Below are 17,592 nucleotides of genomic sequence, written 5' to 3' on the forward strand. Positions count from 1 at the left end.
ATGGAAAGTGGCAATTTTCATAAGTTTCTCTCAACCATATCTTAATGGAATTCAGTGGGACCAATAAAGGCAGATTTCTGGCCTCAAGACACTCTCCCCTTACCAAGTTTTAAAAGGTCTGCTGCAAACATGGCTCTGAAATAATCAAAGGTCAGAGAACAACTTATAATTCAGAGTGTTAGGCAACTTAGACATAGGTTTCGCCACTAGCTTCCCCATAATAATTAATTTTACTGAAGAACTGAGAAGTAAGACACTTACTCTGAAACTCCAAGAATACGAGGCTCAGCCTCATCACTTAGTCTTAGTAGTCTGATAGAAAATATGCTGTGACTAGAAGGGAAACAAACAAGTTTTCGTTATCAACAATCTGACTTCCAACCAGAATTATGTTCAACTTTACTGTGCTTTTTAAACAACACAACAAGTTGAGTGGGGCTAATATGTACAAGAATTTTTTTATTTTGTCTGACACTTAAGGAGAATATTTGTAATGCATTAATTTGAACAGCCAATAAAAGTTGATACAGTATTTGATAATACCATTAAAAAAACCCAAAGAGATAGATAAATAGAGGTTACTTGAAGTGTGGGAGTTAAGGGTGGAATTTTAATTAGATGCTCCAGATGGGAAAAAATGGTTTTCATGATTCACACAGGCTGTTTGGCTTAAGTGGCATAAAGAAATCTACTGATCCATGATAGATTCATTTTTGGATCCCTGAATGCAAGAACTTCAAAACAGGAACTAGACCTTCCCCTGTGTTTCGAATAACAACTCCCTGAAAATAGAGGGAGTAGAAGGAGAGGAGGAATCTGTCAGTCTGATAATTCATCCTGGTTTCTAGCATATGCATCATTTAGTTATTGTTCAGTTTACCCAATATCCTGTAAGGTTTTCCTGGTGCATTAACATTTTAATATCACAAGAAAATCCTAAATCAACTAAATACCTCTGAAATAACCAGCCATTAGTGCTCTGACATTTATACTCTGGCTCTCAGACCAAAGAGGGAAGCAAAATTTCAGAGTTAAGAATGTTCTGCTCCCAATTTCTCCTGCACAGTCTGAGCACCACAGTTAATCTCTGCTAAGTAGTTTGGCAGAAAGGCACTCCAACAGTCAATTACAATTCCTGAAGGAATTCGTTTTGGTGTGTACAGGTCATGAATTACACTCAGAAATTAACTGAAGTTAGTGTATTCTCTGGAGCACCAGTGTAACTGTTCCACGCCTGAAGTTCTGCTAAGAAAGCAGATCGCTTTGTTCTGCATTAATTTAAGTAGTGTTCAATTTAATTTTTTTCCAAACAAGGACATATCTATAGTTACAGGCAGCAAACCTTCTACTTGAGTGCTGGTTCATTCTAGTGCAAGCCAAGCTTCGGTTCTTGTTTCCTATTTTTAGTATTTTGCAAGCCTCTTCAGTGCTCTGAACGTTGATCCACTTTAAGTCTGCAGAAAGAGACTTGTTTACAAATATATCAAGTCATTAATATTTGTACAGGACAGCCAATGTCACAAAAGTAATGTTGTTACCTTTTATATAAGAGTTTCCCCCTTGATCTTCACAGATTTTTAGAACTTTGCGTTTTTGATATTTTGATATAGCCAATACATCCATAAGGTCATATACATACTCATTATAAATTTCACAGAAGGAAACCCACACTGAAGACTGCGTTCTCTGATGCTTAGTCCCACTGGCGTCAAGTAAAACAGAGTCCTCCACTGTTAACCATTAAAAAAAAAAAGATACAAAAATTTATTCAAGCACCTTATCGGCAAGTCTGAAACTGTTCATCAGCCTCTGAAATTCAAATGGCAGGAAGTGCCTATTATACATAATTTTGTACACAAAAATTATCTTTGTTACTTCTCTCAATTTTTTCGCAAATACTTCCTGGTTTTCTTATTTTCTCCTCTTATGCCAGCCACCAATTTGATGTTTCTAGCCACAAGTTCTGACCAAACCCTTTTTTGCCTAGCAAACTAAGCCACTACTTAAATGTGGCAAAGATATCCAAGAGGATTTTAAATTTCTTATCTCTCTCCTACATTTCACACTTTGAAAGTGAGTTAAATCTTCAAAGCTTAGACTTTCCAAAGAAAATTTTCTACTGGCTGCCAATTACAAGATTCTCTGCTTCCACTCCCCTCCATTCTTAAAATAATTCCAGCAGACACCTTCATTTTCACCACATGAATTCAAGTGTACTTTACCTAGTGGGTGAGAAGGCAGACTTGCTGAAGTACAGCTGCTAGAAGATACAGATTCCAAGATACATAATGACTCACTCTGAATTGTAGATTTCAAAGTATCTTCTGTGTCCTTGAGAAAATAAAATTAAGTTGTTATAGCCAATTAAAAGATAATAAAGGTAATAATTGGAGATATACCAAACTCCTAGAACTGGAAGGGACCTCAAAAGGTCATCGAGTCCAGCCCCCTGCCTTCACTAGCAGGACCAATTTTTGCCCCAGATCCCTAAGTGGCCTCCTCAAGGATTGAACTCACAACCCTGGGTTTAGCGGGCCAATGCTCAAACCACTGAACTATAAGTTGAAGAAACAGTGCAATGATGATGTTATGCTGGGCTTGTCTTCATCAATACTAGTTTTTGAAAGAGATTATTTAATTACAAGCCACAAAAACAATTCAGAAAGATCATAACTGTAGTTTTTGCAACTAAGAAAACTGTAGCCATGAAGCAAAAATCAGAGAAGAACTCTTGTTAAGCTAAAAATTTATATTCACAGTAATTAATTCTTGGCCCCCTGCTAGCAGCCACTATTTTTAGTGGAAGTTTTACATTTGCAACAGCAGCAATAGTAATGAGACTAGCATCAGATTGCCACAGCCTCTTTTCTTAAATATTGTCCCCACCTGCTCCCCCATGCCAATAACTTGATCGTGAATGGAGCTCCAGGCATCTCCTTCTCCTCCCACAAGTATATTTCATCCTTCCTCTATTTTGACCCTGCTGCAGTTATCATTCTTCAGTTAATATTTCACATAGATAGGAAACAGACAGGTAAGTATATGTAGACTAATTGCTGTTAAAATATGAAAGCTTCCTCTACATGTTCAAGAGTAAATAACAGAACAGAACTTCAGATTCTGATTTCTCACACGAAGAGTATAATTTGTCACTATTGGGAAGTCAGAGGTGTTTCATCTAACAAAATGTAAACAGTAAACTTTCAATAGTAAACCAGTAAGCAAAGTGAAAATTTACTTGAAAACAGTAAACATGTCCAAGTGTTTAAAAAAAAATGGTGCGGTTACAAGAATTCCTTTCAGGTAGGTTTTTTAAGTACAAGACTGTAGACACAGAGAAGCAATACTCTTCATAATAAAGTAGTTAGAGATGGGATAGTACGGGGCCATTCAGATATACATGTCAACCTATGACTGAACTACAAGGAGTTTTCAAGGAGTTCAGAAAAAAGCTTCACCAATAATAGACTAGAATGATAATCTAGTGGTCCCTTCTGGCCTTTAACTCAATGAACAGGACAAGTGCCTGGAATATACCTGCTTTGAACATAGCGATATTACAGATTTGAGATGTTACCAGAACTTGATCAAAATCAGTGGTTTTCAAACTACAGGTCACGACCCAGTACTGGGTCGCAGAATGTAAGGTACTGGGATGCGGCAGCTCTGGTCAGCACGGGCGACCGCGTTGTTAAAAGTCCTGTCAGCAATGCTGCCCGGCTAAGGCAGACTAGTCCCTACCTATTCGATAACACTACACCCCAGAAGCGACCAGCAGCAGGTCCAGCAACTAGACTGAGGGGGGGGGGGGGAATCGGGGAGCAGCATGGTGCGCCACGCACTGCTCCCATCCCAAGCACCGGCTCCACACTCCCACTGGCAAGAAACTGGCCAATGAGAGCTGGGGGGAGAAGGGGAGGGAAGGGGGTGGTGCCTGCAGGCAACAGCCATGCGGAGTTGCTTGCGCACCTCCATCTAGGTGCCAGACCTGCTACTGGCCGCTTCTGTGGCACAGTGTGGTCTGCAGTGCTGGGACAGGCAGGAAGCCTGCCTTAGCACCCCCGCTGCACCTCTGACTGGGAGCCACCCAAGGTAAGCCCATGTCCCAACCCTGCACCCCAATCCTCTGCCCCAGCCATGAGCCCTCCCAAACCCAGAGCCCCTTCCTGCACCCCAAACCCCTCATCCCCAGCCCTACCCCAGAGCCCTACCCCAGCCCTGAGTCTCTCCCACAGCCCTGAGTCCTCATCCCCAGCTCCATTGGGTCACGGGCATCAACAATTTTCTTCAGCTGGGTCACCTGAAAAGAAGTTTGAAAACCACTGATCAATATAAAAGGGGTTTGTCAATTGTAGATTCAAAATTACCCCATATTTTATCTGGCTATATCCAGAATTTGGCTTCAAAAAACAAAAAGCTGGCCCTGGTGTCATCCAAGTCCCACAGCTTGAAGATTTTTCCAAAGTAGTATATTCTAGCATCTCTTCCTCTGCCCATCACATACGTGTTTGCATAATAATAATAATATCATCATGAAGAGCAACCTTCCCATAGGACACCACTAAAACTCCATAGTAACAGAAGGAATGAAGCCTTCGCAATTCAGAGAGACGTTCAAAAGGTTTTGCTGTATGCACTAAAATATAAGATAGACAAGTTGTCAGGTTACCATTTATCTGCTATTCATAAAAGACATCCTCATCAAGACCTGTAGTGAGTTCATTTATGAGCTCTCTTGAATGCGTTATGGCAGCTTTGGCATTGTAACACTATAATAGCTTGTTTTCCTTCTTAATTCTTTTGTAAGTTTCAGTTTTGCTAACACCAGATTGTTTGAAAGCCTTATGACAAGAATTCAGAGTGGAGTCATTGTTTAGATTACCATAGTGCCTAGGAATCCTAGTCATCAACTAGGACTCCACTGTGATAGCAGCAGTATAAATACAAGATTAGATAGATGATACATAGCTAGATGATAGATCGATCTTTGGGGAAGGGGCTACGTATAAGACAAGAGACCACAGATAGATGGGGGAGCCAGAGGCACTAGCTTTCTAATGTGCAGAGGGGGCGCTCGATTCCACCCCAGCTCTGCCCCAGGCCCCACCCCCACTCCACCCCTTCCCCAAAACCTCCACCCCTGCTCCACCTGCCTCTGCCCCTTCTCCCAAGCTCCCATCTCTCCCCACCCCATTCCATCCCCTCCTCCAAGAGCACCCCCCCACTTCTCCCCTTCAGTCTCCCTTCCCCCCAGCATCTCCCGCACACCATGGAACAGTTGATCCACAGTGGGCAGGAGTTGCTGGGAGGGAAGGAAAGGTGCTGATTTGAGGGGCTGCCGGCAGGGGGAGGTGCTGGGGAAAGGAGGGAGCTGGCTGCTGGTGGGTGCTTAGCACCCATCATTTTTTTTCCTTTGTGGGTGCTCCAGGAGTGTCAGCGCCTATGGGAGGGGTGGGAGGGGGGGGAAGAAGAGCACAAGGAAGCAGTAAGACAATACTTCTTGTCTGACAGGAAGTGGTACCAGTGGCCTAACTGCAGTTAATTTTTTGCGTGCATCATGGCAAAGAAGAGATTTAAAGAGGGGTTTGTAGGATAGTGTAGTTTTGCAGATGTTTACGAGGAGCTCCTCCCAACCATGAGGATCAGCATTGGAGAAAGCACAAAGGTGCTTCTTTGGCCCAGGCCAGCCATGATTGAAAATTTAACAGGTGGGCAATCAGAGGCACAGGTCAACCTCTTGATAGCGAATGACTGATAGACACGGTGGGGGATAGTCCACGAAGGGCCTTGAAAGTGAAGACAGCAACTTACATTTGACAATACACAGAGGAAACGATTGATGCAATAAACTGGGAGAATGATCTTTGCAGCAGCATTCTGAACAAATAGGTCAAATGCAATTTTGCCCTACTCAAGGCCAGAGGAAAGGATGTTGCTGTAATTAAGATGTGAGAGGACAGCCTGGACAACAGTTTTAGCTGGGTAGATGTCTGAATCATAGAGGATACCCAGATTACAAGACTGAGTGACAGGTAGGATGGGGGTGTTGTCCACAGTGACTAACAAAAAGAGCTGGGGGAGGGAGGGAAAACTTGGGGAAAAGATTAAGAACGCTGTTTTAGCTGTTCTGTGCTTCAGCTGAGGGCTCGGTGTTCATCAGAAGATATCGGATATGCTGACATTTTAGTTTGGACTGGTCTGGTGCAGAGCGGAAGAAGAAGATCAGTGAACTGTCAGCATAGAGATGGTAGTTGAATCTGGGTCAATAGTTCTGTTCTACAGTTGAGCGTATCTGCTAATACACAATTAAGCTCTTACCCTTCCTTTTCCATAAAAAGGAAGACCGATGTTCATAATCCCATAGCATCCAAATCACTACAGCCATTCAAGCAGAGATAAATGAAGCAGACAGTTTAACTGATGGAAAGTTTGGGCAGTATAGACTCTCTCTTCAGAATAAGGTACAGGAGGCTGGTCAAGTTTAAGGAACAAACAAAAGCCTTTCAAATCACAATCTCTAGAAAAGGAATGGTTAAGTACTTAATTTTTTTACTCCTGGTGTAATTCTCCACCACTGCACATGTGCAGAATTTATGTTCCCCCACAGAAAAATGACTGACAGGGAAGCAAAGGGAAGTCACAACAGCAGTCATGCAACCTTCCCCAGCAGTATTTTTCCTCCTCCACCTGGACCACCTCGATGAGCCACCCGCACCCAGATCCCCACCCCACCGAGCCCCAAACAGTTGCACCTGGATCCTCACCCAACTGAAACCCATTCCCCCCAGCACCTGGACAACCCCCTCCGCTGAGCCCCAACTGCCTTCACCTGGACCCCCCCTGTAGAGTCCCATTACCACTGCACCCAAAAACTCACAACAAGCCCCTGGTGCATCCAGATTCCCTCCGCACCCGGATCCCCCACTGAGTCGCCCACATACAGATTGTCCTGCCAGAACTCTTACCCCACACCTGGGATTCCCCACCACCACCCACACACTAAGCCCCTCCACACTTGGATCCTGCCTTGCTGAGCCTGCCTGCCCATACCTGGTGCACCTGGCATGGAGAGGGAAGGCCCTGGAGTGTTTCTAGGGCAGGCCTAGTCCTTGCATTGTGACAGAATTGGGTGCAGCCTCACTGCTGAGTCCATGTCCCGGTGGGAAAGGGGGAAAGCTGCACTGTTATCTCCCATCCCTGTGCAGCTGGTGGCCTGTGCTCCCCAGTGCCATGCTGGAGCCTTCACATGTATTTGACAAATACATGTTTGCAGAACGTTAAAATATTGTGTGCAGAATTTTTTTTTTTTTAATCCAGAATGCCCTCAGGAATAAAAATTTGTCTACTAATCCCACCTGGAAAAAGTTTTGATTACCTCTATTTTCAGTAGTACAAGACTCCCACTAATGATTTAGTACTACTTTGACACCTGTCTTTCACTGACCTTTTCTCCTACGTCTTTCACTTTTCATTTGATGTTCTCTGATCCATATTTAACATTTTATTAAACAAGATTGAGCCATCAAGCTTGGATTTGCAAGGTTTGAATGAGCTGCTAGAATAATTTCTGTTCTCATTTGTTGAGGAATAGGTCTCTGATAGTTAACTGGACTGCTTCAAAAGCAGTCATGGCTATTGGAGACAATGGAAAGGACAGTTGGGAGGGAAGATAACCCACTAAACCACCTCACTAATCTCATAGTCATCCAGGTATATTTTGGCACAAAAAAGACATTGGGCTGAACATAATAGATTTTTAAAATGGAAGAGCGAGTGCCCATTTTGGGTTTATCAGACTGATAGTATTATCAACATATATCAAAAAGAAGCTTGGGGTGAAAGCTCTGAAATGTACCAACTTGGGAGCTTCGACTCTGCACTGAAATTTCATTGGGACTTGGGTACTTTTGATTTTATTTATTTTTTTTAAAACCAGAAAACATTTCTATTCTTTACATAAAACCTTAGTCATGCTGGAACTGAATCATTTTAGTAGCCTGATTTCAACTTCACATACATTTTGAGAGCAGAGACCAAATCTGTACACTACTTTTTGTTCAAGGGATGTTACAGCTAGACACTCCTCTAAGATGAAGGAGATCAGGGTTCTATTGATGTTATCTTGGGAACAATTACACAATAAACTGGAGATGACCCTCAACAGCATAACATTAGCAAGTTTCAAACAAATGTTTGAATATTTATCACTTCTGTTTCCCCTGTCTGTAGGGGACTTTGTGGAAACTAAGTTCTCATTAAAAAGTTTAACCTATGCTGCATGTATGACCTGCTGCTCTTATTCTTTAAAATCTTCATATCTTAATTGACACTACAGAGCCTGCACAAATCTGGAAATGGAATTCACTACAGCAGCAGAGCCTTGTAAGAAAGTACTAAGCAGCTTTTTAATTAAGGGGATGTTAGAGCTTAGGTAACAAGGAAGTATTTGGTTACTGACCTCTTTCAGAGAAGCAAGAACAGCAGCTTTTATAATTTCCTCTTGTTTAACCTGTGTCACATCTAGCTTCTTTACATCATTGCTTAAGTATGGTTTAAAGTTCATCTTCAGATATTGTCTTCCTCTTATGTGGTGAAAGATCATATCAAGAGAACGAGGCAAAATACCACCATCTTTTGGAGAACCTGTGAAGAAAAGTAAGTGTATCATACATAGCTAGTCTCACTAAAAAAGTGTTAATTTGATTTTATGAAAGTTGTAACATTTGCTTTTGTTACCTTGAATAGTGAATGTTTTGCCTGCATTAGTAACCCCATAGCTAAACACCAGTCCATTTGCTCCATCAATGTAAGCTTTTACTATCTCTTTCATTGTGCCTTCAAAAAAGTCACTTTGAGTAGTTTCTGGACCAAAGACCTAACCAAAAAAAAAGAACAAGAGTTTTCAAATGACATCTGGAACAGCTGAAACATGGATTACTAAATGGTCTAAAGAACTTTTGTTTTTACCATTCACAGTTGAGTAATAAGGTAAATTAGCTGTACAGAGAAAGTTGAACTAACAATACCAGCTTCATTGTCTGGATCCCCTATAACTGATCACAAGTTTCTGTTTAGCTCCAGGTCATGCATGTTTAATTCCAGCTACTGAGATAAATGCAAGCCTGCATTTATTTCTGACCACCATTCACCTGGCAAGAACCAAGAATAGCCTGAGCTCCTCATCACATGCCAAGTATCCTGGAAGAAGACCAATACAAGTATAGAAGAATAGGAGGGAGCCATATGGAAATGTGAATCTACAATTCAAAATTTACTCAGAGAAAGACCAAGTCTTAAATATGAAGCTATTTAACAAGTTATGCAAACCACTTTCTCTTGATACTGGGAGAACAGAAGCTCCTGTAGTCCTTACTGGATTTTGCATTCATGTGTCAAATAAAGAAAAGCTAGGCTTCAGGTTTGAAAGGGATAAGCCATAAAGCTTCCATACTCTCGAATGGAGCATATACCTTTCTAGATGCCAGTTTTAAGTAACACATTCTTACAATACCTATACATCCAATTACGATCTAGAAGGATAGTGAAACCACAAAAATGTATGTGGTCACACTATTTCCTTGTGCTATGTTGTTTCATATAAAATTGCCTGTAAGAAGTTTTTGTAAACACCATTTAATCAAAGAAAGCAATAGGATTACTGCATCAATTTCCTAATTAGACAAGAGAAGTATTTGCATGAAAAATATAGCCTTCCTGATCAATTAACAATGAATATGAATCCTATACATTGTGTTTTGTTTCAAAGGCAGTTGAGAAGATGCCACAAGTAATTCATATTTGAAAGGTCATAGTTAACAAATTATACAAACGGAAACACTTTCACTATAACTAAAAATGGAAAAACAAGCCACAACTTTGGTTTCCTATAGGGTAAAATTGCTTTCCTAGTAAAGATCATGGCATGAAAGTTAGCCTACCTTAGTGAAGGTGAACTGGTGTACAGACTGTCCAATCCCCTTTTCACTGTTTTTCATTGTAAAGGATTCTTTGGGTGCCTGTAGAGTTACTGTTTCTGGATTTTCGATAATTACACAGTCCTAAAGCAAAGACAGAAGTTTTTTCTTTCTAAAAGAGCTTTCCAGAACTACACACCTTTGTCTACCAGAGCTTAATATTGTAAAAAAATAGGTTTTAAAATATTTAAGAGGTACATTACAACTTTAAAGGGACAATAATATAAGATCTGAACCAAAACGTGGGCTTTGTAAAAGGTAAGCTTTTAAATACCCAAGACCATTAAAAATGTTGCCAGGATCCCCTCCACCCACTCCTATTTGCAGGGCCGGCACTTCCACTAGGTGACCCTAGGCAGTTGCCTAGGGCGGCAGGATTTGGGGGGTGGCATTTTGCCACCCTCGGCGGAAATTCAGCGGCGGGGGGGTCCTTCTGCTCCGGGTCTTCGGCAGGTCCTTCACTCGCTCCAGGACCCGCCGCCAAAGTGCCCCAAAGATGCGGAGCAGAAGGACCCCCGCTGCCTAATGCTCAGAGGAGGAGCGCTGCCGCCTAGGGCGGCAAAAACCGTGGCGCCGCTCCTGCCTATTCACAACACACACTCCAAACACCTGTAGAGTTTGCAACCCAAGCTCTTCAAGCTCATGCAAGAGAACCTGTAAACAAGATGGATTAGAAACTGACTAGTTTTCTCCATATTTTGTTTCTGGACAAAATGTAAACTATGAACTGCCTAAACAGAGCATAACCTGGATTTGAAGAGTTTCAGTTTGAATGATGTATGGTGTTATTTATAACCTAGGAAAGGAAACTTGTAGAGTTTACATGATTTAAACTTCTGCCTCTTAAGTATTATCAGACCATAACATAATCCATTTGATAACTGTGGTAGTTAGAGCTGGGCAGATTCTTTATTTTTCTATTAACTGGTAGTTCTGAAAGACTAGGTTCAACTCAAATTGAAAGCAATTTTTTTTTAAATTCTTGGTAAATTGAAAGTCAATAAAAATTTCATTTCAGGTTGAATGAATGTTTTGTTTAACCTATCCTAACTTACTTTGAAAGATTAGGAGGAAATGGTAGTGCTAATATACCCAGTAGCCTAGGTGTTACAGCACGCAGCTAAAATGTGGGAGTCCCAAATTCAAATCTCTAATCTGGAGCAGGGACTTGAAATCAATCTCCCCCGTGAGGGCCCTAACCAGAAGGCTACTGGCTATTTTGGTCTGGCTCTTAATCTCTCCTGTTGAAGCTGTTCCACTTTGTATAAATAATTCAATATTCATTGGAGCAGGAACTTGAACATGGATCTCCCACCTCCCAGCGAAGTGCCCTAACCACTGGTACAAAAAAAAAGGGGGGGGGGGAGAGGAGGGCCTAAGTAACCACATGCATCTAGACCAGAACATCTTTTTGGGGGTCCAAAATTATTTGACAAGTTTGTCAAAATATTTTCAGTCAACCCAAAACTGCATTTTTTGGCAAACAAAATATTTGTATGGAGAATTTCACCCAGTTCAAGTGGCAAGAGCACATGACTGTGACTGATGTAGCAGAAGTAATTACCTTGCACGACACACAATCCATGGAATATTACCATCTATTGTTTTCCTATTGCCTGGACAAGTTTTACCAGTGCACAGCAGATATTTATTTTATCTGTGTTCAATCTTTAAGTTACCTGTCACATATTTTACTTTAACTGAAAAAACTCAGGGATTAAGGGTCAGACTTCATACAGTAGCCACATTCAGAACAGTTTATTGGACAAAATTTAATATGCTGATCTTGTTCTGGTTTGGCTTTCCACATTTACCAAAACTGTACTGTAGGAATCAGTGAGACAGTAAAGACTGCTGATAAGTAACATATTTCTAGGAGATAGAATTAGCACTTCTCCTCACCATTAAAGTTTAGAATGCCTCAGAAGTGACATCTAGGTTACAGAATTTAGAAACTGAAAACTTACAGAAGCTTTTTCTATTTTAGAATTCTTGAGATGAAACACAAATGTTTTCCATGGAGGACAAAAATTAGTCATTAATGGACAACAACTAACCTGAGATTCATTGCTTTCAAGCTCTGCTTTAGAGAAGGGTCTGACTCTCAAGTAGACTTTCAAAGGTTGATACATCTGCTCATTTGAAAAATATATATAGTTACATCTATAGGCCAAAGATTCAGGATTCCAGAGTTTTTGTTTTTACCTGCTTACATCTCTGATGTTTTTCCCACACCCCACCATTCCATCTCATGCCACCCACATTACTGTGACTTTGGTACCAATATCCTTCCATTCATCTTCAGGTCTTCTCCAAACTGTCCCTTATGCCTAGAACACCTACTGTGCTAAAAACTACCCACCCCATTTCATTCAAATTCTTTAAAAGTTTATTTCACGCAGCCAGCCCAAGGTTCATCCATCAACAGTCCATTATATATTTATTTTACACAAAAAACTGCACTGCTTCCACCTTCTGGTCACTCTTTACATTGTATCTAAGTTGTGTTGTTCGTATAATAAATGGAAAGTTTGTACTCTAGTTTTATATAGTGCAAGGCACACTACTGGGCCTCAAACAAAAAACATCTTGCCCCTATCGCCAAGCCACAAACCCTTTATCATCCCTTCAGAAACAGTCATGGAGGAAGCCTTCTTGGCTGCTGGGAAATCCAGGATGTTCCCTAGCTGCTGCTATTTCCCCTCCTAGCTACTAAAAGGAAAGAAAAAAAAACCCAACTGGGTCTCCCCACTGTTCTGTATTAGACAGAGATCCCTACGAGCCTTCCCTTCTCACCCAGCTAGGTGAACAGAAGAGGTACACTAGAGTTTCCCCAACTGCTAACCTGTCTATTTAGCACCTTTCATTACCACAACTCTTCAGACTACTCCTTTCATCATCACTCTGCCAAAAAGGCAGAACGGATAGAGTACTGACCAAAAGGCACTGAAGCAGTAGCCCTGCTGCTGTAGGATAGCACGACCAGTAGAAACAAACTCCAAGGCCAGATCTTGGCATAATGCAATAGTTATATTGCTAAGTTAAAAGGCTTGCAGATCAAGTGCAAGAGTGTACAACAGTTTGGGACTCATAGTAAGAGTGAGATACTTAGAACTGGGCATACTCCAGATGGGTGTTGTGCAAACTTTCACGTGTACTTCTGCACTACACTGCAATCCTTTAGTTCTTCAAAGGCTTAAGACAAATGTTGTAAGTACCGGTTAAAAATGTTAAATTGCTGCAGGACTTGATCTGTTTCTAAATAAAGGGAAAAGGAAACAGACTTGGACAAAGGGAGGGAGTTCAAATACAGAGATAAACTTGTTATTGAGTTGTTGCTACTTAAATGCATAGGCATCATTAGAAAAAAAATTATTACAAACACACCCCCACCTCCTGCTGCTGTTCATCAGCATTAGGTATCACTGACAACTCCATGGGTGAGGTTTTACCCATTAAGTCCTCATAACAGGTGAAGTCCAACACATCACATACTGCTGAGGATGCATAGCTTCCCTCCTCATAGTCCATTCTCTTATCCTGTTCACAGAGAGAGGAATTAGAAACAAAACACACATGCTCTCACATACAAATGGTGGAGAGTATGCAAGAAACAAGAAAGGTTTTTAAATTAAAAAATGTATATATACATACACACCCCTCCTGAAGGGGGAGAGGGTGAGGAAGGGGGGAGATCTAAAGACATGACCCCTAGAAAACTTGTAGTTATTTACCCTTTAAAAATGCTCTGCAATGTAAGCAGCACATTTTTAAAACTGCAGATAGCATGAAAAGAGTCTGCAGGAAATCCAAACCATTTACTATCTACAGTACCAGACGAGCAACATGGGCAGTCCTATAAATAGGTACATCTGAAGGTGATAGTCAGCATTTCTACCATTCCCTTTCCTTCGCAGCTGTCAAGAGGAGCTCCCAAAATGCTATGACCCACAAGGTGAGGGTGCTCATCACCCTAACAAGATCAAACTCACAGTGAGCTCAACTCTGCCCCCCTCCTACCCTTATGCAGGGCTCCCACTGACTGCAGCTAGAGAACACGTGGCACTAGGATGCAAAGGGCAGAGTTTGGCCCTAATGAACAGAGGCATAAATCTCTTTAGAGCCCGCTCTGCCCCCACTGACAGAGGAGAAGCTGCGGCAATGCCCTCCCCAAGGGTCCAGTGATTCAGTGGCAGAGCCAGGAACTGCACCCAGAGCTGCCTGTGACAGAGGGAGAGCAGCTGGCCACCGAGCCTAGGTGAGAGGAGGGAGCGGCCCACGGCCGGGGTCTGCCTCATCATAGGCTGGAGGCGCGTGAGGCGCTACGAGCTTCTCCCTCAGCCGCCCCGGGAGAGCGGCGGGGCTGCCGGCTGGGGGCTCAGAGACGCGGAACACCCGCAAGCACCAGCAGCCAGGGAGCTCCCGAGCCCGGCTCCCTGCGCGGGGGAGGGGACGTGCGCCCGCTCTGAGAGAGGGGGAGGGGTCCAAACCGCCCCCCGGGAGAGGCAGATTATGCCAGGCCGGCGTCGCGCGCAGCTCCCGAGCTTTCCAGTGCCCCCTCCCTCACGCGCTCTAACCACGGCTGCCTCTGCCTGCCCCCACCCGCCGCCTTTTTCAGTGCGCGCGGGCCGGCAAGGCGCTGGCACCGCCTCCCGGCGGGGCAGGGCAGCGGTGCCAGCGCCTCCCCTGATTGGCCGCGGGCCCAGCGCACCGCAGGAGGCGCGTGCCGGGGGAGGGGAGTCCCGCCAATGCTGCCGCCCGAGGGGTGGCTCGTCTTACACCTGCCAGCGATAAGCCCGTTGTGACGGTTGGGGACGGGGGTGGCTCTAAGCACCTGGACGCCCCCGAACTGGGCTTCCAGTTACCGGTTCCTCTTTCCGGGGCTGACGGGGGGAGGGGACAATTGTACCGGCCCGAGCTCGGGGGGGAACGTCGGGGGGGGGGGGGGCCGGAGGTACCCGCCGCTAAGGTCCATCCGGGTCCTGCCTGGTACCGATAGATCCGCGGTTCGGCCAGGCCTGGGGCTGAGCCCTGCGTTCACATGGGCACAGCAGGGGCGGCGGCAGCACCGGGCCGTTTCCCACCCCAGCCATGGAGTCACCCCCGCCAGGGCACCGCTTCTGGCCTGGACTATCGTGTGTCTCCACGCGCCTCGGCAGGCCTGGCTAGCGGGGCTACCAGCACGGGCCCAGCGGCAGCTGTGACTTGACCTGAGCCCGCCACACCGCTCACACATGGGATGCCATCAAACGCGCCTGCGAAGCGACCGCCGGGCAATGCCACAGCGGGACGGAGTCCAGTCGCTCACCGACCCACGTGGCGAGCAGGCTGGGTGGCCAGCAGAGGGCACGGGCGCACAAGCCAACCCTTCGTAAAGGAAACGTGAGGTGGAGCAGCCCTAACCCTGGAGCTTCCCAGCCATTGTTTTCAAACAGTCTGGCTGAGCCTGCATTGTTATCAGATGGTCTAAAGCTAGTGGCAATATTGTGGTTGCAGGAATGTTAGGGGAAGTAATTGTTAAAATGCAGGACTATAGATTGAGATTACCACTCTTTGCCCTGGTCTACACTGGGGGGGGGGGGGGGAGGGATATCTAAATTAGACAACTTGAGCTACTTGAATAACGTAGCTGAAGTTTTAGAGTAGCAGCCGTGTTAGTCTGTATCCGCAAAAAAAACAGGAGTACTTGTGGCACCTTAAAGACTAACAAATTTATTTAAGCATGAGCTTTCGTGAGCTACAGCTCACTTCTTCGGATGCATAGAATGGAACACACAGACGGGATATTTATACATACAGAGAACATGAAAAGGTGGAAGTATGCATACCAACAGGCAGAGTCTAATCAATTGAGATGAGCTATCGTTAGCAGGAGGAAAAAAAATTAAGATGGCCATCTTAATTATCACTTCAAAAAGTTTTTTTTCCTCCTGCTAACGATAGCTCATCTCAATTGATTAGACTCTGCCTGTTGGTATGCATACTTCCACCTTTTCATGTTCTCTGTATGTATAAATATCCCGTCTGTGTGTTCCATTCTATGCATCCGAAGAAGTGAGCTGTAGCTCACGAAAGCTCATGCTTAAATAAATTTGTTAGTCTTTAAGGTGCCACAAGTACTCCTGGTTTTTTTGTAGCTGAAGTTGACGTACTTAAGATCAACTTACTGTGGTGTCTTCACTGCAGTGAGTCGACTGCTGCCCCTCTCCTGTCGACTCTGCCTGTGCCTCTCGCCAAGCTGGAGTACAGGAGAGCACTCGGGGGTCGATTTATTGTGTCAACACGATAAACTGACCCCCGCTGCATTGATCACTGTCCACCATTCCAACAGGTAGTGAAGACATATCCAGATTGTTCTTGGGTCTGTCATTGACTCGGAGGCCTGGTCTACAGGTTGATGTAAGGCAGCTTACATTGACCTAAGCATCTACGCTACAGTGTTCTTCCTGCCAATTTACCTCCCCCCACCCATGCCAACCCACCGCTCTGAGAGGCTTGGGTAGGTGTAGTTAGGTCAATGCAGTGTCAGTGTAGACATTGTATTTCTTACATTGCCTGTTGCTGCCTTTGGCAGCTTGAGCCCCGCCAGCCAGGGCTGACAGCTCAGCTCGTCAAGTCAAGCATGACAGGGCTCCTGATGAGGCTGTGCACTGCTGAGCACAGGTGGACACAAAGAGCTGCTTTAATTACTGCAGTGGCTGTAGGTCAACCTAACTTTCGTTGATTTAATTTTGTAATGTAGATGTGCCCTGACCCACACTGAAAGCACTGTTATGTAGTAAGCAGAGCCTCAGAGTAAGCAGGTAACTTTAATTTCAGTACTGTTCAACATTTTCATCAGTGATCTGGCAGTAAATATAATATCATGGCTGAGAGAATTTGCAAATGACAGATTGGTAGAGTGGTAAGTGATGACAGGGTAGCCATACAGGTCATTCTGGATTGCTTGGTAATGTGCTTTAACACAGCCATATGCAGTTATATATCTGCAAGGAATGTAAGCCATACCTACAGAATGGCAATCAGTGACTCTGAAAAGGATTTAAAAATCACAGTGGAAAAGCACCTATTTTTAAAAAAGAAAACTGAAGCTGCATAAAAGGCACAACAAGTATTTGAGGAAAGAGTGCCTTACTGTGAGATTTAAAGAGCTCAACCTGTTTAGCTTATAAAAATACCTGAGAGAGGACTTGAGTGTAGCCTGTAAGTACTTTCAGGGGGAGAAAATAACAGGCACTAAAGGGCTCTTTAATCTAGCAGAGAAAAGTATAACAAGAACCAGTGACAGGAAGCTGAAACCAGACAAATTCAAATTAGAAATTAAGCACAAAATTTTAACAGTAAAGAAAATATTTGAACAATTAAGGTAAGTGGTGGATTTCTCCATCTCTTGATGGCTTCCTATCAAGCCTGGATACCTTTCTGGAAGATAACAGTAGTAGTTAGTGGGCTCAATAGAAGGCTGCCAAAATGGATCTGGGGGTCATAATGGATCACACACTAAGTATGAGCCAACACTAATGCTGTTGCAAAAAAAGCAAACATCAATCTGGGATGTATTAGCAGGAGTATTGTAAGCAAGACATGAGAATAATTCTTCTGCTCTACTTGGCGCTGA

General features: G+C 43.7%; 1 protein-coding gene across 5 annotated transcripts in view; it reads right to left on the reverse strand.

The window, feature by feature from the left end:
• Positions 1-14,573, reverse strand: part of LOC120396444 (kinesin-like protein KIF20A) — a 38,994-nt gene extending 24,421 nt beyond the window's left edge. The window contains exons 1-10 of one of the 5 annotated variants that reach the window (XM_039521333.1): positions 14,552-14,573; positions 13,362-13,514; positions 12,032-12,106; positions 9,939-10,058; positions 8,737-8,875; positions 8,459-8,643; positions 2,223-2,331; positions 1,539-1,730; positions 1,343-1,454; positions 262-333 (exon numbers count right to left, since the gene is read on the reverse strand). In XM_039521333.1, the coding sequence (XP_039377267.1) occupies positions 262-333; positions 1,343-1,454; positions 1,539-1,730; positions 2,223-2,331; positions 8,459-8,643; positions 8,737-8,875; positions 9,939-10,058; positions 12,032-12,106; positions 13,362-13,505 (1,148 nt within the window). In that variant the 5' untranslated portion in view covers positions 13,506-13,514; positions 14,552-14,573. Of the gene's footprint in view, positions 1-261; positions 334-1,342; positions 1,455-1,538; positions 1,731-2,222; positions 2,332-8,458; positions 8,644-8,736; positions 8,876-9,938; positions 10,059-12,031; positions 12,107-13,361; positions 13,515-14,185; positions 14,515-14,541 lie in introns of those variants that run through there. The other 4 variants (XM_039521332.1, XM_039521331.1, XM_039521329.1 and 1 more) reach the window with 4 other exon arrangements.
• Positions 14,574-17,592: the final 3,019 nt, after the last annotated feature.

Source organism: Mauremys reevesii, linkage group 2 (assembly GCF_016161935.1).
Source record: "Mauremys reevesii isolate NIE-2019 linkage group 2, ASM1616193v1, whole genome shotgun sequence".
Lineage (NCBI taxonomy): Eukaryota > Metazoa > Chordata > Testudines > Geoemydidae > Mauremys > Mauremys reevesii.